General features: G+C 46.2%; 1 protein-coding gene across 1 annotated transcript; it reads left to right on the forward strand.

The window, feature by feature from the left end:
* Positions 1–13,071, forward strand: CNRIP1 (cannabinoid receptor interacting protein 1). Its single transcript, XM_035110291.2, has 3 exons — positions 1–375; positions 3,049–3,193; positions 11,522–13,071. The coding sequence occupies exons 1-3, from the start codon at positions 197–199 to the stop codon at positions 11,684–11,686; spliced, it is 489 nt and encodes a 162-aa protein (XP_034966182.1). The 5' UTR covers positions 1–196; the 3' UTR covers positions 11,687–13,071.
* The last annotated feature ends 8,109 nt before the right edge of the window (positions 13,072–21,180 follow it).

Genomic DNA, 21,180 nt, shown 5'->3' on the forward strand with positions numbered 1-21,180 from the left:
CGCTCCGCCCGCTTCATAGCTCTTTCCGTCCGCACCCGAGCGCGCGCGCGAGAGAGGGGGGGAGCGTGTAGGGGGCCTCCGTCGACCGTCACTCGCGGCGAGGGAGCACCGGGCGGAGAGCCTGCCCTCCTTCTCCCGCTCCTCTTCCCTTGGCGCCTCCATCCTCGCCGAGGGAGCGGAGGGCAAAGACGAAGCCATGGCCGAGGTGCCCACCGTGGTCCGGATCAAGATCTCGCTCAAGATCCAGCCCAACGACGGGCCCGTCTACTTCAAGGTGGACGGCCAGAGGTTCGGGCAGAACCGGACCATCAAGCTGCTCACGGGGGCCAAGTACAAAGTCGAGGTGGCCATTAAGCCCGGAGCCATCCAGGCCACGTAAGTGGGACCTACCTGCCTGCCTTCCTCACCTTCCCCTCCCTAGAGCAGCTTCTGCTTCTTGCAACGCGCCTGCCCGCCCAGATTTGTTCCCTGGCAAAGGGACAGACAGGCTTCCATCTTTATTCCCATGCTTATCATTTTGTTTCGGCATCTATGCGTCTCGCTTCTCTCTGACCCCCACAGCGGCCAACTGGACCCGCAGTGCCAACGGGACCTTGGCCAAAAAGGAAGCGAGCTCCCTTGCTGCGTTGCGCCCGAGGAATCAAGCGACGAGCAGCCTGCTCGCGAAGGCCAGCCTTGCAGGCAAACGCCCCGCTCCCTGAAAGCAGAAAAGGGCCGGTGCGGGTGAAGGGAAGGGACTGGAGAGGCTGGGCTTGAAGGCCCGGCGAGGTGCGGCGCTGGAGCCCGGAGGAGGGCGATGCATAGGGGATGGGGCATTGGAGGGGAGGACAATGGAGCGGATCTGCTCGGCTTCCTCGCTCCGGCTTTGCTTATGTAACCGGCCTCCCCTCCTGCGCGCAACCTCTAGGGGTGTCTTGGAAGCAGGGCGGATCCAGGGCTTCTGGAAATCAGGGGCGCTGCTGGAGGTGGGGGTCCTGGGCACAGCCAGTCCCCCGCCCAGTGACCTCGTGCAGAGGTGCAGGTGGTGAGGAGGGGCAGCAGCAGCAGCAAATGGCCCTAAGGTTGACTCCTGGACCGCCAGGGGCGTGCACCCCCGGGACTGATCCTGGCCTCTGCAGCATCCTCTCTTTCTCTTTTTTTCGGAATTTGTAAGGGGGGCACGTTTGCCAGCGAGATATTTATTTAAAACATTCATTTTCTGCCTTCCATTCAAACTGGGTTTTTTTTGGGGGGGGGTATTAAGGTAATGTCAAAAGACAAGTTCATTAAAATCACGACCTTAAAGCAATACATGCCGCAGCGTCCAAAGAAGCCTCTCTCCAACCCAGACCCTGCTATCATCACCTGAGGCCCTTCTTCTTTGCCCCCTCCTTGAGAGGCCCGGAGGGTGACTCCCCGTTTGTGGAATGTGAAAACGTTTGTCTATAACCAGGCCTTTGACTAGCATTCTATGGCCATTTAAATGGAGGGGAGGTTGAGGTTAGTGGATTGTTTTTGTTTAATTTTGCATTCTCATTTTGTTGTGAACTGAATAAGGAAGCTAAAATGCAGCAAGCTAATGGGCCCCCAAAGTCTGAGGTCCCCCCTTTTTCTTTCCTTTTTACATTAAGAAGGTATTACCTTTTTCTACAGTGAAATGGAGCTTATTCCCAAGTGAAGTTGCAAAGCTTTCCCCACTTACCTGCCAGAGCTGGATCTAGGGGAGTGCTGCTGGTTCGCCCACACTAAGTGCTGAGCCAAGAGGGTGCTGCAGGGGGCGTCACAACAATGACTTAGAACGGAAGGCAAGATGCCATCGAATTTTGGTGTTGCACAGGTGCTGCTGAAATTTGAAAGCCCAAAGTCCGTCACTGTAGCTGGGAGCAGAACCCATTGAATTAAATATGAATTGCTTCTGTGGAGCATCAGGCGGCAGAAGGTCCTTTTATTCCCGAAGTGATGGTGGTGCTATGCTCCTAAGTGAGTTGTAGGGCTGGGGAAATCCCGTCTTAAATCCTGGACTAATCTCTGCAGAAAATACTGAGCTAGAGGCAGACCCAATGGTCTGCCTTGGTTTAAAGTCGCTTGCTATGTTCTGAGGCACCCATAGGACAAACACAGAGGTATCTTCTTATGAGTCATAAAAGGCAGGCTTTAAAATAAACCCCTCCAATTTCTCCTTGTTACAGCCCACTTTTCTTCTTTGGCTTTTGTGTCATTTCGGTTCAAACTGTTCAACTAATTACTCATTTGCATTAATTGAGATTAGTGGCACATAATCAAATTGTTTTGAATTGCAGCTGTATGACATAGACCAGGCATCCCCAAACTGCGGCCCTCCAGATGTTTTGGCCTACAACTCCCATGATCCCTATCTAACATGACCAGTGGTCAGGGATGATGGGAATTGTAGTCCAAAACCTCTGGAGGGGCGAAGTTTGGAGATGCCTGACATAGACAGATACCAGTATCTGCAAAAAAAGAGTAGCCAGCATATTTTTAGAGCATCCCTTGAGGTGGAGAGAGTATAATTATTTATCTCAGGGCAGTCCACAGCATAAAATACAAAATAAAAATGCAAAAAACCAAACAAACCCAAAACCCTCTCTCCCACAAGGGTATTTAAAAGGACATAGAATGTTAATCATTCAAAGGTCTGGGAGCCTAAAGATGTATAATGAAGGTACCAGGCAAGCATTCCACCAGGGAGAGCATTCCACAAACAGGGAGCCACTGCAGAAAAGGCCTGTTCTTGTGTTGCCACGCTCTGGGCCTTACATAGAGGAGGCACATCTTTTTTTGATGGCCTCCTGAACAGAAGGTGGTGGAACTGAATACTTCTTTGTTTCTTGAGAGTATCTGTCCAGTGTATCCCCCCCCCCCGGATCATGAATGAACGTAGCATGGCATTTGTTCTCCCTTCCCTTCTCTGTTACATTCTGATGTATGGACAGAAAACTAAAGGCAGCTGGTTATAATCATGGCAGATGTTTGCTTGTAAACCTTACTTCCTCTCTCCACCTTTGGAAGAGAGGCTTGCTAAGAATATTAACTACTGTACTCTTTCAGGACTATGGGTATAGGGGGAGTAACATTTCCCCTGGAAGAGAAGTCAAGAGACCCGCAAGCTGTTACCTACACCGGAATCTACGATACAGAAGGCGTAACTCACACTAAAAGTGGCGAGAGGCAGCCCATACAAATCAACATACAGGTAGTGTGTTTTTCTGGGTGTGGGGTAGCATAAGTGATGTTGTCTGGGCATGGGCAGTGCATAAAAGGTATACACTTAAGATACACCCCATCGTTTTGCCCGGACACTGAGGTCCAGTACCGAGGGCCTTCTGATGGTTCCCTCGTTGCGAGAAGCCAAGTTGCAGGGAACCAGGCAGAGGGCCTTCTCGGTGGTGGCGCCTGCCCTGTGGAACGCCCTCCCATCAGATGTCAAAGAGAAAAACAGCTACCAGATTTTTAGAAGACATCTGAAGGCAGCCCTGTTTAGGGAGGCTTTTAATGTTTAATTGTTTTATTTCATTTTTCTGTTGTAAGCCGCCCAGAGTGGCTGGGGAAACCCAGCCAGATGGGCAGGGTATAAATAATAAATTGTTGTTGTTGTTGTTGTTGTTGTTGTTCCCCTTTACCTTGGACTTCTATCTTTTTAAGCATCTGTGACAGCATAAACCTCCAAAGGCTGACTGGCCATTACTCTGCAGAGTCCATGACCTCAGCTGACCCATTCATCGCTCCAGTTCACCTGAGGTTTAAGGAGCGACACATGGTCATCTGTGACTAGACATATTCTTGCAGCAAAACTGGGCCACTCAGAGGCAAGCCACAATGCAGGCTGGTACTGATAGGAGTCCAACATTTTCTAGAGGGAACCATATTGGCTTCTTCCGGCTTAGGCATTAGTTTAAAGATATGCATCCTTGGCTAAAAGACTCAGAATTAGCTGTGGCTGACCATTAACGTGCTAGCATTTCTCATGTTTTCCATCACCTCTTGATCTTTATTGGGAGACTCCATTCAGGGTTCTTGAATCCAGAGCACAGGAATGCAGCTTTTCCTTTCCCCTGCCATCCTTGGTGGTGAGGTGCAAGGAACCTTTTACTGCTGTGTTGTGCTATTGCAGCAATGTAAGCTGTGTAGGATCTATGCTCACCCATCTCGTCCTACTGAAAGAGCAATCTTTGCCATATAGACACATAGCAAAAGCTACCAAATTTGGCCAAACTGTGCCCCTTTAAGTTATTTAATCCCTCTGAGTTGCATTTTTTCATCTTATTGCATCCTCTGTCAACACATCAGCTCTAAGGTGTTGTTTGTGTTAGTTATATCATCTATCATATTTGGCTGTAATACCCACACACTCCAGAGTAAAGCCCTTTCCATTTTGCAAGCCATCTGCATCTCTGTTAGCTGTGAACACCTTTAATAGATCGCTTATTTTCCTTCTCTGTTAAGAGCTTCTGCATTTCATAAGCCTTGCATTCTCATAACTGTGAAATGGAGACCACCTTTCAGGATTTGCATGTCAATAGAAATGGAGGGTGTTGGGGGGCAGGATTCCTGGCTCACTGCATCAGATAGCCACAAACTGCAAGACTGCAAGGTGTATGCATATAAACCATGATGATTGCTATCATCATAGCATAGTAAGACCAGTAGAATGGAACACCTGCCATGTGTGGTAACAACTCACACAGGCAGGAGACATGTAGAAACCAGTACCTTGCAAGTCTAGGTTTTCCTTCCTGGCTTTGTTCAGTTTTGTGCTAAAGGCACAGGATGCACCTCTGCGGGGAGAACGCTGACCTGGCAAGCCTGAGAGCAGATGGCACAGCGGAGTTCCAGCCTTTGGACCGATTTTAACATATTTGTAGTGGCAGAAACATCATGGTTTGGGAGTTGGGCTCAAATAAGCATTGCATTGCTGTCTTGCACAGTAGCTGAAAGCCTAGCATACAACATTTGGTGTAGCAGCACCTGCACTTTGGAACTCCCTGCCTATTGAGATCAAGCAGGAACTTTCACAGTAGTCATTCTGGCACCTGCTAAAAACATTCCTGTTTTGACAATCCTGCCCAGATGCTTTAAAAGTTTTGTTAATTTTTATCTGTATCACCACATTGGCCTGAATAAGCCTCACCTTTCCCCCCAAATTCCAACCATGAAAAGTTAAAGTGCAGCTTATATTCGTGACCTTAAGGCAGGCATCCCCAAACTGCGGCCCTCCAGATGTTTTGGCCTACAACTCCCATGATCCCTAGCTAACAGGACCAGTGGTTGGGGAAGATGGGAATTGTAGTCCAAAACATCTGGAGGGCCACAGTTTGGGGATGCCTGCCAGGAGCATAGGGCAAACAGCAGCAGGAGTGCAGCAAAGCGGGGCCCTCCCCACACGTAGTCCCCCATCCTCTCCCCCAGGTCGGGAAGGGAGAGAGTGAGGAAGGGAAATGCAGCACGGCTCCCTGGCCCCAGTATGCAGCCAGGAGCAGCGAGGAATGGAGCGGCTTAAATTTGGGTTTTTTCCCCTCCCCCCCCCCCGCCAAATTTTAAACATGCGTCTTATATTCAGATGCAGCTTATATTTGGGTCAATATGGTAGTTGCAATTTTTCTCCATTCTGCTGTTTTATCTTTTGTAAACTGCTTTGAGGATTTTTACCATCAAGCAGTGTATAAGTTCAGCTCATAGGTTTTACAGTTGGAAATGTGGACAAAGTCATGTACATCCTGGTTAACCCTTGATTCCCCTTTTCTACCATTCTCTTCTTGTGAGGCTAACAGTTGCTAATTTCAGCTGTAAGTTCCTTGGGACAGAGATCTCTCTCGTTATTCTGTCAGAGGTGTACCCTGGGGCCACTATATAATCTAATAACAAGCAAGCACACCCTTCGTAGGTAAGACTCCAAAGCTTCTGATTCTGACTAGGCTGAAAAGTCATCCTGGAATTTGCTTACAATAGTCACTGGTCTGGAAAATCTTAGATGCATTTAGATGAGCAAAGGTCAGCAGCTCTTGATCATTGGGATGAAGGCACTTGACAAAGATTAGTTGTCAGTAATAACATGACCAACTGCTTTCAATTCTTTCTCTATCCTCCCCATCTTTCAAGACCTTTTGATCTAAGCAAATTGAATGTAGCTGCAACAAGTCTTTGTCAGTTGTGCTTTACAGTTTCTGTTTTCCACTGCTCCTGGCCTAATCATAATCATAACAACAACAACAACAACAACAACAACAACAACAACAACAATACAGTAATGGTTTATTACTTATACCCCACCCATCTGACTGGGTTGCCCCAGCCATTCTGTACAGCTTCCAACAGAACATAACGAAACATCATCCATTAAACACTTTCCCAAACAGGGCTGCCCATAGCTGCCAAGTTATCCCTTTTTTAAAGGGAAATTCCCTTATGCTGAATAGGCTTCCTCGCGAGAAAAGGGAAAACTTGGCAGCTATGGGGCTGCCATCAGATGTCTTCTAATAGCTGTATACTTTATCTCCTTGACATCTGATGAGAGGCCATTCCAAAGGGTCAGCGCCACTACGAAGAAGGCCCTTTGCCTGACTCCCTGTAACTTCACTTCTCACCAGGGCCGGTGCTAGGGCTTTTTGCGCCCTAGGCAAAAACAGCTTCTGGCGCGCGCCCCCGGGCACATGTGTCATGATGCATGCATAACACCACTGATGCCCCTGCGTCCCCTCCATTGGCGGGAGGAGCGCGGGCCAAGGGGGGAGCTTGGCGCCCTCCCGCCTGTGGAGGGGGACGCTTTGAGCTCCTCAGCGACGGCTGCAGCGAGCAAGCAGCGGCGGCGGCAACGCCCATAGCTCTTGATCAGCTGCGGGCGCTGCCGCCACTTGCTCACCACAGCCGCTCGGGAGCTCCATAGGCGGGAGGGCGCTGAGCTCTCCTTTTGGCTCACGCTCCTCCCGCCTATGGAGGGGACGCTGTGAGCTCCTGAGCGGGCGGCGGTGGCAGCACCCATAGCTGAAGGCTTCGGCTGCGGGCGCTTGCCGCCACTACCACCGCCGCTTGCTCACCCGCCTCCGCTGAATAGCTGAGAGAAGAGGCGCGGTGAGGTAGCCCCAGGCTCGCACTTCCCGCGCGCCTCCGGGAGGCGGCCCCAGGCAGCACCGGGCGGCGGGGGGTGAGCTGGCAGGCGGGGGGGTGAGCTGTTCAGTGCCCCCTCCATTCTGGTGCTCTAGGCAGTGGCCTAGTTTGCCTTAATGGGTGCACCAGCCCTGCTTCTCACAGTGAGGGAGCCACCAGAAGACCCTTGGAGCTGGACCTCAGTGTCCAGGCTGCACGATGGAGATGGTCCTTCAGGTATACTGTGCCAAGGCTATTTATGGCTTTAAAGGTTAGCACCAACACTTAGAATCATAGAATCATAGAGTCTATGAGACCACAAGGGCCATCCAGTCCAACCCCCTGCCAAGCAGGAAACACCATCAAAGCACTTTATTGTGCTCGGAAACATACAGGAAGCCAGTGTAGATCCTTTAAGACTACTGTTACATGGCCCTAGTGGCTGCTCCCATACACCAGTCCAGCAGCCGAATTCTGAATTAGTTGTATTTTGTGAGTCACCTTCAAAGGTAGCCCCACCCAGAGTGCATTGCAGTAGTCCAAGTCATACCAGGTCATCATTTTCAGTGGACATAAATGAAGCTATTTCAAAACTATATTGGTGGTCACTGCCTATGTGTATTTTTGAAGCAAGCTAATTTCTTGCTGATGTTTCCCCTGCTGTGCATTTTATTTGTGCAACCAGGCTGCACCAGGTTCTACTTTATATGCTAACGCAAGAGACTTAACTGTAGGTGAAAAAACTAAAACTTTTTATAAACATGAACTTATCCATGTTTATAAAAAAGGAACTGTGAGATAAGAGTGAGAAAATAAAGAGTGAGAAATAAAGCTGAATGATGGGAGGGAGGGAAGTCACAGCTCGGCAGAGCGAAAAGTTGAAAGGGGGAACTTAAGATGAAATGTAATTAGTTTTTTGTTGTTGTTTTTTGTTTATTTGGAAATTTTAATAAAAAAAATTAACAAAAAAAACACTAAGCGATGAAGGGGTGGAAATTCACAAAGTAATTCATTGGGGTTGCAGTAGGGTTGTGGTTTTGCCACAGTTCTGTAGAAGCATGGAGCGTGTAGTGTCATGAAATGGGAGTGAATTGTTTAGTTTATTATTATATTTATACTTCTGGAAGGAAAGATTTTGCTCATGAGCTTTTCTGTCTATGGTGCAAGGCCAGCCTTGTTTACTGTGCATCTTGACTGGAGAGATGCAGGGGCAATTTGCAGCCAAATGTATTAGGCTGCTCCTGTACTAGAAGACACACAGGCAATTGCAGCTGAAATATAGGACAAGATTTCTGATAGTTGGGGGGGGCTTTAACTGAGAGTAGACCCATTGAAATTAATGGACTTAACATAGTCCTGTTCATTAATTTTGATGCATCTACTTTGAATAAAACTTAGTCACATTCCGAAACATATTTTATTACATTTATATTCCACCTTTCCTTTGCTCAGTATCCCTGCCCCTGATGCTTTCCTAAGGGCACCAGGCTTCCCACCTGTGGACCTGCAGGCGGCTTCTAGAGATAACCATTTCATCTTAATCCTTCCTTGACAGAGCATTCAATGAGTAAAAAGCCAGGTAACAAGGGAATAATGGCTTGACAATCAAGCTAACAGGGAGCCCCAGCCCCATAACTCCACCCCTATGGCTGCCATTGCAACTTCAAACAAGTTAAATATGGCAACTAAAGCAAAAGAAACATAGTCCTTGTTTTGATTGCTTTATTTCGCCCCAGTAACACTCCTGATTTCTGAATGTAAAAACGTATCTAGGCAAAAGAGTGGATATCTTGTATCTAGAAATGTGTCTTGAATGAGTAAAAAACCTCCATTGTAATGCCAGATGTCTCAGAACTTCCCTTTTCAGTGTCCCCACCCCTCTTTCCCCACAAGAAAACAGAGATCAACAAGGTGTCAAGGGCCAGGCACACACATCTCACTCAGCATATCTGTAACTACCCATCTCCCTTAAAAAACAAACAAACAAACAAACAAACCATCCTGTGGCTAAAAAAGGTAAAGGTAACAGGATCTTAGGAAAACAGGATAAGTTAGACAAACACACCCAGGTATTTTAAAGTCGTGTTGTTCTGTGCAAACCTTTTCAATTCAGCCTGGCTAACAGGAACTGTATTTGTCAGGAAACAGTGGTGCCTTGCAAGACTAAATTAATTCGTGCCGTGAGTGGCTTCATCTAGCGATAATTTCGTCTCGCGAAGCGCGGGTTGCCGCAGCAAAAAAAACCACTGAAAAACTTCGTCTTGCGAAGCGCGGCCATTGAAATCTTCGTCTTGAGAGTCACCAAAAACATCGCAAGACGCTTTCGTCTAGCAAGTTTTTCATTGCGCGAGGCATTCGTCTTGCGAGGTACCACTGTATATAGAAACCAGAAGATCAATTGCTGCACATGGAAGCTCTACTTTTGACAAACAATTTACTCTTACTTTTTCATTTTCCCTTTGGTCATACAGTCTGAGAATTCCTCAAATGAACCACAACTCTCTGAGGAGATCTACTTAAGGTTGATTGAAAGCCACAGACAATTCTACTATTTGGAGAGACTATCTTTTCTCCAGCCTCTAACTACTTTTTATGCCCTTTATGAACAAATGTGTTGAGTTTTGTTTTGTGTGCGTGCGTGCATGCAAACACACGTGGGGGGAGGTGCTGAACTGAGTCTTTGCCCTGGGTGACAGAAAGTCTAGTTTTGGCCCTGCCCCATTTTATGCTTGCAACAACTCTGTCAGGTAGGTTAGACTGAGAGCCTATGACTGGCCCAAGATCACCCAGTGAGCATCATGGCTGAGTGGGGAATTTGAACCCTGGTCTCCCGAGTGCTAGCCTGAGACCCGTGTGCACGTTTCCTTAATTTGTAACTTATTCAGGTGGGATAATTCAGTTTTCTTTCGTAAGAGAATTTAGATGTATTATTACTTTATTATTTAGCAAAATTTATACACAGCTTGTAACAAGTGGTTTATAAGAAATATTTGAATTATAAATAAAAACCGTTTAAAAAGTAACCAAAATGCTTTAAAAGCAATTGCAATCCGCAGTAAGCTAACAGGAGATTAAGCACAACCGTGTACAGTATCTGGATACCCTTACAATAGTCTGGTAATTGGCCCACCTGCAGGTCCATATGGTAAGTGGTGTCTGATCCTAGAGGGGTGCCTTTTGTGTGGTTTTTTCAGCTACCACAATTTTTAAAGCATCTTCACGCCCAATCTAGGTTGTTGTGGAATGAAGCCAGATTTGACTTTGTTGTGGCATAAGTATCTGTCATAGAAAGCTGTCCCACACGGGGTCTAATTTGTCCATCTAACCCAGTATTGCTTACTCTGACTGGCAGTGGCCCTCCAGGATTTGGGGCAGAGGTCTTCCCTGCTACCTGCTAAAGGATCCTTCTAGCTGGAGGTGCCAAGGACTGAAAATGGGTCCTTCGGCATGTAAACAAAGGAAGCCAGATCATTGGTCCCCTTAGCTCAGTATGGTCTACAACAGGCATCCCCAAACTTCGGCCCTCCAAATGTTTTGGACTACAATTCCCATCATCCCTGACCACTGGTCCTGTTAGCTAGGGATCATGGGAGTTGTAGGCCAAAACATCTAGAGGGCCGCAGTTTGGGGATGCCTGGTCTACAATGACTGGCACCAGCTTGCCTAGGTTTCAGGCAAGGGGTCTCCCTCCCAGCCTTAGCTGGAAATGCCAGGGATTGAACTTGGGACCTTCTTCATGCAAGGCAGATGATGTTCGACCACCGAGCTACGGTCCTCCCCCTACGTGAAGCTTCTGCGATGACACTGAAGTTCAGCGGGGCTTAGACCTCAAACTTAAGCAGACTGGAGGAGGGAATTGAATACCATTGAATGCAGTGGGACTTGTTTCTGATTAGACATGCATAGGAATGTGTTGCTACTCATGCCACAGAGTTAAGCGAGCACCGTCCTGCGAAAGCTTTACTTCAAAAAAACTTACTTTATTTAACGTGCAGCAACTCTGTTAATTCTGATACAGTTGTTTAGGCTAGTGTTTGTCAGGCTACAGCAGGCATCCCAAACTTTGGCCCTCCAGATGTTTTGGAATACAATTCCCATCATCCCTGACCACTGGTCCTCTTAGCTAGGGATCATGGGAGTTGTAGGCCAAAGCATCTGGAGGGCCGCAGTTTGGGGATGCCTGGGCTACAGGGCATCTTAATCTGCTGTCGTGCAGATTTTGCAACTCTTTAAAAAAAAGAAGGAAAAGAAAAAATACTGTATTTTCCATTTTATCATTCAATCTCACTTTTTTTTATTTTTCTCACTCTGTACTTCTACAAATGAAATTCTTATAATAAAATAAAAGTAGTAGTAATAATAATAATAATAATAATAATAATAATAATAATAATGGTTTTGCAGCTCTTAACAAGAAGTGAAATGGGTTTGCTCTCTCCAGGTCACTGACATCGGTGCTTTTGAAACAGTCTGGCAAGTCAAATTCTACAACTACCACAAGCGAGACCATTGCCAATGGGGAAACAGCTTTGCCTGCATTGAGTATGAGTGCAAGCCAAACGAGACCCGCAGCCTCATGTGGATCAACAAAGAAACCTTCTTCTGAAGCAAAGTGAGGTAGATGCAAAAGAACAATCTCCTGGTTGAAAGAACCTGTCCTCAGACCAGTACAAAGCCTTAACAGGGGCGCTCTGTATAGATGCTTTTGTTTGAGAAATGAGACTTCAAAGCACACACTCACTTGGGGATAAGCTTATTTTGAATGCGATGGGACTTGTTTCCAAGTGAATGTGTTCCAGATCATGGGCGTTAACATCAGTGTTACTGGGATTTTGACATTGATCCGCTTCCCCAAGCTGACCATTCCCACACCTTCGCTATAATGAACATTGGAGGTGTGTCCGTCGAGGTCTGAAGTAGGGTTGCCATATTTTGAAGAGCAAAAAAGGAGGACACATATGCCAACTTCGGCTTTTAAGTATGGATCGCTATGACAAACTCTCATTTTACATACCCATGAAAAAGAGGACATTATCCTAGAAAAAGAGGACATATGGCAACCCTATCTGAAGGCTCCTAGCTATGTTTATCCCATGCTGCAATATGTTGGTGGCTGCTTCTTGTGCTTTTTGTTTAAATCACTGTGCTCCTTCACCCTAGTTAGTAGGCGCTTCAGTGTGGCCTGCTTGCCACGTGCCATAAACTTCAATAAACCTACCTACCTACCTCTTCCCAGTAATCTCTTTCTACCCTGGTACACACGAAGAATGCAAATTCCCAATGACGGTACATCTGGTACCACAATAGTCACACAGCCCTAATCAAGCTGGTTGTTCCGGGGGAGGGGGTAAGGAGAGTGTGGTTGTTGGATGTTGTAAAACCTTTCCTATCCTGTGAGGTGCTGTTTTCCTGTTTCCTAGTCTCTGAAACAACTCTTAAAACCAACAGCAGTGATGGAGTTCTTGAGAAGTGTGTAAGAGAGTGGTGAAAGGATACATCCATGGTTTGAGGGTTTTTTGTGTGTGTATAATGCTAATACCTGAATATGCAGTAATTCAGTATAATGGTCATGTATCAAGCCCATTGAGTTTTCAGGTTATCAGTGATATTTTTGTATGTGAAATGTAATGAAACTGGGCTGCTCGTCACTTTTGAGCTGCAAAAGCCCTGTTGCACTGAATGACAGACAGCCTTTCAGGTTAAACATAATCACAACAGAGCTCTTTCCAAAGTAAAAGGAAAGTTGCACAAGCTTGCGCAGGGGACTGAACTCCGGTGCTATGTCCTATGTAAACCTGTTTACAAAGCTGTGACAAATGGGAAGCACATTCTTATCTCTAATAAAATAGGTGGAAAGTTGCTTCGCTCATGGAATAAAGTTGGTCCCGTGTCTGTGTAACCTAACCGTGCATACCAGCTGTGTTCATGTTCATGTGAATAATTGAAATTGTTATATCTTTTGACCTTTGTAATAAAGGAGCTGGAAACCTGTGTTTTCTGCCTAGGTTTTGTCACATTTTACTTAACTGACATTCATGTCAATAGGCTAATATATGTGAACTTTTTAAGGATAGGTATCCTTGTACAAATTGTACTTCAAATATACTAAATTAGCAATGTTGCCTCTTTAAAACAAGCTCTTTTGCCATCACATTTTTATAATTTATTTATTTTTATCATTAATTTTCTTTAAAAGGCCACTTTTTTGTTTTTAACTCTAGACAACTTTTCTGGGAAATATTTGCCCACCCAAAGCAACCCTTTGGGTCCCTTCTAACTTTTACAATTAAATGATTCTATGATATTCAATGCCATATTGAGTGTCATACTCAAAGTAGACCCATTAACATTGGGTTATTGCTTTTAGTGGGACTGGCATGGGAAACAAAATCAGGTAAACACGTCACGTCCTCCCAATTGTTTTATGAAAAAAATAAGGTGAGGTCCCCATGTATGTCGTTTGCAGGATTGAAGTCTTGGTATCTGCATAGCACCTGAAAATAGGATCCCCTCAACTTGGAAAAGTGAGTGTGGTGGTTAGTTGTGAAGTGTCTTGTTATTTATCTTAGATCAAAGAATAACCCCCATGAGCTTGAATACTGCCAAGGATAACATTCATCATGTTTTAGAATTCCCTACATGAACCTTTGATGAATTATGCTCATCCTTCAAACACCAGAAGATTCAACTCTATGGCATTAAAAAACAAGTTTATGAGCAGACTAGACTGCCACTATAAAAACGATCTGCTACCAAGCCATTGTCTTGCATCATTCAAAGGGATTAATGATAATTAATAATGATGACCACTTGCGTATAGGTTTCACTTGTACAATTAAGAGCTGCTTTGTTTCTGCCTGAAAAGGTAGTTTTCAATGCTGTTGATAAAAAAAAAACCCAAAACAAACCCTGTAACAGCAGAGTAGTGTAGGATGAATCATTTATATATCTAAATAAATAATTTCATTAGCCATCAACACAGCCTGAGCTGTGTAATCAAAGCATTTTACCAGAAGAAACCCCTTTGAACGAGGCCTCATAAAACGAAAATCTGACAGCCCTTAGCCAACATTTTTGTATGCCTTTTGGCAGTGTTTCTCCCTATCTCATTAGCAGCAGTTGCTGGAGTGTTAAAAGGAGAGTTTCCCTTTGCAGCAGTGGCAGAATTGTGCTCAGTTCTTGTTCAGGTACCCATCACTGACTTTTCCCTACCAGGGATTTCTATGTCTTTAATTATTTAGTTGCCCCATTTTTCCAGTCATTTCCCCGCAAGTTGCCAAATGTGCTTTTATTCATTTATTACGGGTAGAATCTGACGTTTCACAAATGGACTTTTGCTTGCGCAATGGGATTTCTTCTTTCTTTTCTCCATCCTGCAGATCCCTGCCCAGCCCCCCCCAACTCCCCAGAGCAATTTTTCAGGGTACATGGCGGGGAAGGTAGGTGAAATACCTTTGCAAGAGTTCATCCTGCTCATGCGTGGGCAGCATCAAATACAACCCTTGGGCATTTACATCCCACCCCCTGCCTGTGATAAAATCAAACACAGGACGGTTTACAATAAAAGAGCTTAAACAGACAAAATGAGCAAGATAATCTTAGAATAAAGGTTATAACATTTGGGGATTTTCGTATAGAGAAAAGGGGAGTAAGAGGGGACATGATAGCGGTGTTTACAATTATGCACGGTCTGGGGAAAGAGAAAAAGGGAGATGTCTCTGTCCCTCTCATAATGCTAGAACTTAGGGCCATCCAATGAAGCTGAATGTTGGAAGCTTCATGGCAGTGAAAGGACAGTACTGTATGTCTTCACACAGCACATACTTAAAACTATGCATTTCCCTTCCACAAGAAGTAGTTATGGCCACCAATTGGGATTAATCCAGAATGTGGCAGCTAGACTGGTGACTGGGAGTGGCTGCTGGGACCTGCACTGGCTCCCAGTACGTTTCCAAGCACAATTCAAAGTGTTGGTGCTGACCTTTAAAGCCCTAAATGGCCTTGGTCCAGTATACCTGAAGGAGCATCTCCACCCCCATCGTTCAGCCCAGACACTGAGATCCAGTGCCGAGGGCCTTCTGGCAGTTCCCTCACTGCGAGGGCCTTCTCAGTAGTGGTGCCTGCCCTGTGGAATGCCCTCCCATCAGATGTCAAGGAAATAAGCAACTATCTTACTTTTAAAAGACATCTGAAGGCAGCCCTGTTTAGGGAAGTTTTTAATGTTTAATCCTGTATTGTGTTTTTAATATTCGATTGGGAGCTGCCCAGAGTGGCTGGGGAAACCCAGCCAGATGAGCAGGGTATAAATAATATTTGTTGTTGTTGTTGTTGTTATTCACTTCCCTTCCTGACATCTACAACATGGGCAATCGTAATACTGACTTGCCTCTCAGGTTTGCTGTGAGGATTACAACAGGATAATGCATATGAAGTGCTTTGAGCACTTGAAAGCACAACAAAAATCTTAGATATTATTATTCTTTATTTGACACCACTCTCTTCCATTTCCTCATTTCCATTTCCTCTTCCTCACACCCATAACCCACCTCTGTTCCTGCTTATTTCCGTCCTATCCAAAAGCTCCCCTTAAGCACCAGCATGAGCCCATGGCTTTGTATTCCCCTCACCGCCCCCCCCCCCCCGGTCATCCATTACACAACCACAAAATAATCCCTTCTCCTGTCCTTGCTATTTCCAAAGACTCAGTTTTCTTTGCATCAAGTTAACAAGCAGTTTATATAAAAGGAAAGCAGGACTGCTGGAAATATTTGTGTATCAAAGCCCCTATGGTTGTCACAGAAGTATTTCTGTGGTCTGATTAGGACAGTGTTTCTCAACCTTTTTTGGGCCAAGGCACACTTGTTCCATGAAAAAAATCACGAGGCACACCACCATTAAAAAATTTAAAAAATTTAACTCTGTGCCGCCCTATATTGACTATATAATTATGACTGTAAGAAACACTTGCCAATTGCTGTGTTGGTAGCAATCTCCTGTAATAAGGCTTCACAAGCCGCTGATTTCTCTGCCAGCACAATCCTTTGCTCAGCAAGTTTCAGGTTGAGCTCATCCAGCCAGCTTCTTTAAGTTTGTCTAAAACCACCCTCCCGTGGTGGTGGCTGTTGAGAGCTGCGCTCGCCCCGCGTTGTGACCCGGCCGGCTATGTGCTGTTTATTGGCGGCCGCCAAGCACACGACAATGCAAATCGCCCTTCTCGTCGCCGCACGTCGCGGCACACCAGCCAGCCTCTCGCGGCACACTAGTGTGCTGCGGAACAGTGGTTGAGAAACGCTGGATTAGGATACATGACTCAGGTTATTCTCCTCCCTCCCTGCAGTAAGCTGTACAAGAACATGTTCTACTTCCCCACTAGATGGTAGTAAGAGAAGAGAAATCACATACAGTACTAGCTTCTTCAAGAACTCCCAGGTTTCCTTATACATACACACAGATTTTTCTGTTCCTGATCATAGGCATGTTTATTTGTATTTATATGCATTTATTTTTGAATTATGGTGCTGGAGGAGACTCTTGAGAGTCCCATGGACTGCAAGAAGATTAAACCTATCCATTCTGAAGGAAATCAGCCCTGAGTGCTCACTGGAAGGACAGATCGTGAAGCTGAGGCTCCAATACTTTGGCCACCTCATGAGAAGAGAAGACTCCCTGGAAAAGACCCTGATGCTGGGAAAGATTGAGGGCACTAGGAGAAGGGGACGACAGAGGACGAGATGGTTGGACAGTGTTCTCGAAGCTACGAACATGAGTTTGACCAAACTGCAGGAGGCAGTGGAAGACAGGAGTGCCTGGCGTGCTATGGTCCATGGGGTCACAAAGAGCCGGACACGACTAAACGACTAAACAACAACAACAACAATGCATTTATAGCTTGCTTTCTATGCAATATACTCAAAGCTCAGGATTTCATTTTAAACAATCAAAAACATACTGCAGTACTGTATCAGTAAATCACTGACAATTAGAAAATGCAGCAACTGCCAGAAGTTATGTTCAACGGAACTTGCTTCCTGGTTAAGTGAACACAGGACTGCAACCTTAGAGCAGTTTCATAAATGAGTGGTTCATTCCGATTTTTAAAGAGGTAATATTTGGTTTAGCTGGAGGGCCAGAGGTCCCCCGTTCCTGCCTGCTGGTACCGGTATTATGGTAAAGAGTCACTGATAGATCTCATCTCCATGAAAACATTCCCTTCCTTTCCATTCTGAGGCTGTAAACCTGAAAGAAAATGTAACTTAAATCACTGGATCTAACTACCAAGCAATGAACATGGTTGGAACTGCACTGTAACAGTGCAAAAGGTGCCAGTTTCAATGCCAAGGATCTCCAGGTAGGACTTGGAATGTCCTCTGCCTCAGACCCTGGAGAGATGCAGCCAGTCAGTGTAGACAATTCTGGGCTAAATGGACCAATGGTCTGAGGCAGCTTTCTATGTATTCTGTGTATCCTGCCTTTCCTTTCTTCTATTTAGGAAACTGTAAACCACACCCGCTAAATTTATGCCACTTTCTGCAGCAGCAGCATATAAATTGCATAATATATTGACATTACAAGGAGTTGAACAATACTTTATAGCTGTTCAACTATTTCTCAAAAGTAAGGTAATAATAATAATAATAATAATAATAATAATAATAATAATAATTTATTATTAATACCCCGCCCATCTGGCTGGGTTTCCCTAGCCATTCTGGGCAGCTTCCAACAGAAACATTAAAATACACTAATTTCTTAAACATTAAAAGCCTCCCTAAACAGGGCTGCCTTCAGATGTCTTCTAAAAATCTGGTAGCTGTTTTCCTCTTTGACATCTGATGGGGCAGGCGCCACCACCGAGAAGACCCTCTGCCTGGTTCCCTGCAACTTGGCTTCTCGCAATGAGGGAACCGCCAGAAGGCCCTCGGAGCTGGACCTCAGTGTCTGGGCAGAACGATGGAGGTGGAGACGCTCCTTTAGGTATACTGGACCCAGGCCGTTTAGGGCTTTAAAGGTCAGCACCAACACTCTGAATTGTGCTCGGAAACGTACTGGGGAGCCAATGTAGATCTTTCAAGACCAGTGTTATGTGGTCTCGGCGGCCGCTCCCAGTCACCACTCTAGCTGCCGCTTTCTTGATTAGTTGTAGTTTCCGGGTCACCTTCAAAGGTAGCCCCACGTAGAGCGCATTGCAGTAGTCCAAGCGAGAGATAACTAGAGCATGCACCACTCTGGCGAGACAATCTGCGGGCAGGTAGGGTCTCAGCCTGCGTACCAGGTGGAGCTGATAGACAGCTGCCCTGGACACAGAATTGACCTGTGCCTCCATGGACAGCTGTGAGTCCAAAATGACTCCCAGGCTGCGCACCTGGTCCTTCAAGGGCACAGTTACCCCATTCAGGACCAGGGAGTCCTCCACACCTGCCCGCCTCCTGTCCCCCACGAACAGTACTTCTGTCTTGTCAGGATTCAAGCTCAATCTGTTAGCCGCCATCCATCCTCCAACCATCCTCAGATGGCAATGTAGAGCTTTTGTTTATTCTAGAACTCCAGAGGTATGTCCAACTGTGTGCGTCCGTTCTTCCACAGTTCTAGAGATGCCATCATTTGAATTCTTTCCTCCCAGGAGCTATCTTCTCTTGATTGATTGATCAACAGCAATTAGCAGGAAATAAACTTTAGTTCCATGTGAAGAAAAAACTACCTGCTGATGTATGCATGTCAAACCTATGTTAAAGGCACAAGAAAAGGAAAGACCTGTTCTTTCCCTGGCCAGTTGGCAACTCTATGCAGGCTCAGAACATCAGAGTATATCTCATTATTGTTTCTGAAAGGGACAAAATTTCATCACCCAGAAGACATGGGTATTTCTGGAGGGAAATACCTGATCATAATATAAACACAGTGGAACCTCGGTTTATGAACACCTCGGTTTACGAATTTTCGGTTTACAAACACCGCGGACCCATCTGGAACAGATTAATTCACTTTCCATTACTTTCCATGGGAAAGTTCGCTTCAGTTTATGAATGCTTCAGTTCATGAACAGACTTCCGGAACCAATTGTGTTCATAAACCGAGGTACAACTGTATTTCATTGTTAGCTGTAATAACTGTAAGAAATACTATGAAATATCAAATGGAAGCTGTTGTAAGAGACTCCAAACTTGCTATTGTGTGAATTTGACCTCTAAATTTAAGCTGGGTGGGGGGCATGCTAAGTTATGATTATGCAGGTGCTGTCGGCCCCCAGCTTCCATTGGTCCCAGTCTGTATGACCAAGAGTCTGGAATGACGGGAGTTGGAGTCTAGATACACAGCGGTGTAGCGAGCCGCCATGACACCCGGGGCGGCAAATTGCCATGCACCCGGGGGGAGGCGCGGCATCACTACGCAATGACGCCTGGAGCCTGGACGCTCCAATTAGGCTCCGTTTTGAAGTCACGGGGGTGCAATCCCCTCTACGTTGTACGCATGCGCAGCATCCCACTACACATGCGTGCTACGTAGAGGGGGATCGCGCCCCCGTGACTTCTAAATGGAGCCTAAATGGAGCGTCCAGGCTATCTACCTGGATAGCACCAGTGGGCTATCTACCTGGAGCCTAGACACTCCATTTAGGCTCTGTTTTGAAGTCGCGGGTGTGTGTGATCCCCTCTCCGTTGTACGCATGCACAGCATCCTGCTGCACACGCATGCTACGAAGAGGGGGATCGCGCCCCCTGCAACTTCTAAACGGAGTGTCCAGGATCCAGGTCCTGGCGCGGCGCACTGCGCTGCGCTGAGCAGGCATTTTACCGGGAGGCTGGAGGGGCTCGCCTTGGGAGTCGCTGGGTGGAGCGCCAAATGTCACACACACACACACCCCCCGAGTGGAACCCAGGGCGGCCTGCCCCCTACGCCCCCTAGCTCCACCCTCAAGTACAGCTCCAGGACTGCAGGCCAACCCCACCCACCTTATTTACACTAAGCAGCCAAATATTTGGTGGCAGGTCCCCCACTTTCCAGCCTATTTGAATTAGATGATAAAGCATCTTTTCATTAAGCTCTGTAATCGCCAATATCACCACAAACGGAGCTCAGCTTTAACTAGCAAACTGTTGAATATGCAAGTTCAGCTTGGAGCATAGTTGCCAATCCTCCCATTTGCTTAATTAGAAAGCCTCAACTTCTGTAGTAGGAAGGTTAATAGTAACTGCTCTGAATCTTGTCCCTGGAGGTGACGCTCTCTCTGTATGTCACAATGCAGTGATGTACATAGCCAAGGGAGAATCAGGCTTAAAGCTCCACTGTTCTAATCATCTATTAACTAGCCCATCACATTCCCTTTGGTCTAGTTTCTATTATGTACTCCTCTTGATACTTGCTGTTAAGTCTCAGCAATGCTAATGGGAACTGTACAACAGGGAAGGCTAAACAACTGAGATTTCAAGCAGTAGTAATGACCTAATACCGAAGTAAACATATTTTGTATGAGATACTCATTATACCAAAGAATGGGGGTTGGGAGAGACTTCTAATACCTTTGCTGCTACAGCACCCTCTGCATCTGCTAAGAGGGCCAGAATCTTATGGGAAAGTCCTGAGCATTGAGGAAGCCCTGGCCTGTAAGGGAGCAGCAAAGACCCATGCAGAACATGCGGGCAGCCACTCACGCTGTCATGTCAAGGACACCCCATGCCTCCCAACTGACCTGGGTCTTAATGGGCTAGACAACCATGGGCAATATGCCCATGCCAGTTTGTATGCACTGCAATGCTTCAGTAGTAAGATTTGGACCTGTGTTACTGCGTACTAGTGTGCAGTGTCAGATCAGATTAGGTGGTGCCACTGCGGTGGCACATTTCGTGGACAAGACTCCCCCACCTGCAGGCCTCAGACAAGCTCTGCATGGGCCTGGACCAACACTGAGTTGTAGAGTGGCGACTGAAATATCTGAGGCCTTGAGGGAGGCTTCCATCACCGTCTGCCTCTGCCATCTGGGCCAGGAACTCAGTGAGAAAGCACTGACTGCTGCTTAGACAGCCATTTCTTGTTGCAATTATGGACATAGTAAGGCTATCTATTGCTGGGGCGGGGGGAGTTCTCAGCCCAAGGGCTGCGTGT

Source organism: Zootoca vivipara, chromosome 3 (assembly GCF_963506605.1).
Source record: "Zootoca vivipara chromosome 3, rZooViv1.1, whole genome shotgun sequence".
NCBI classification, from domain to species: Eukaryota; Metazoa; Chordata; class Lepidosauria; order Squamata; family Lacertidae; genus Zootoca; species Zootoca vivipara.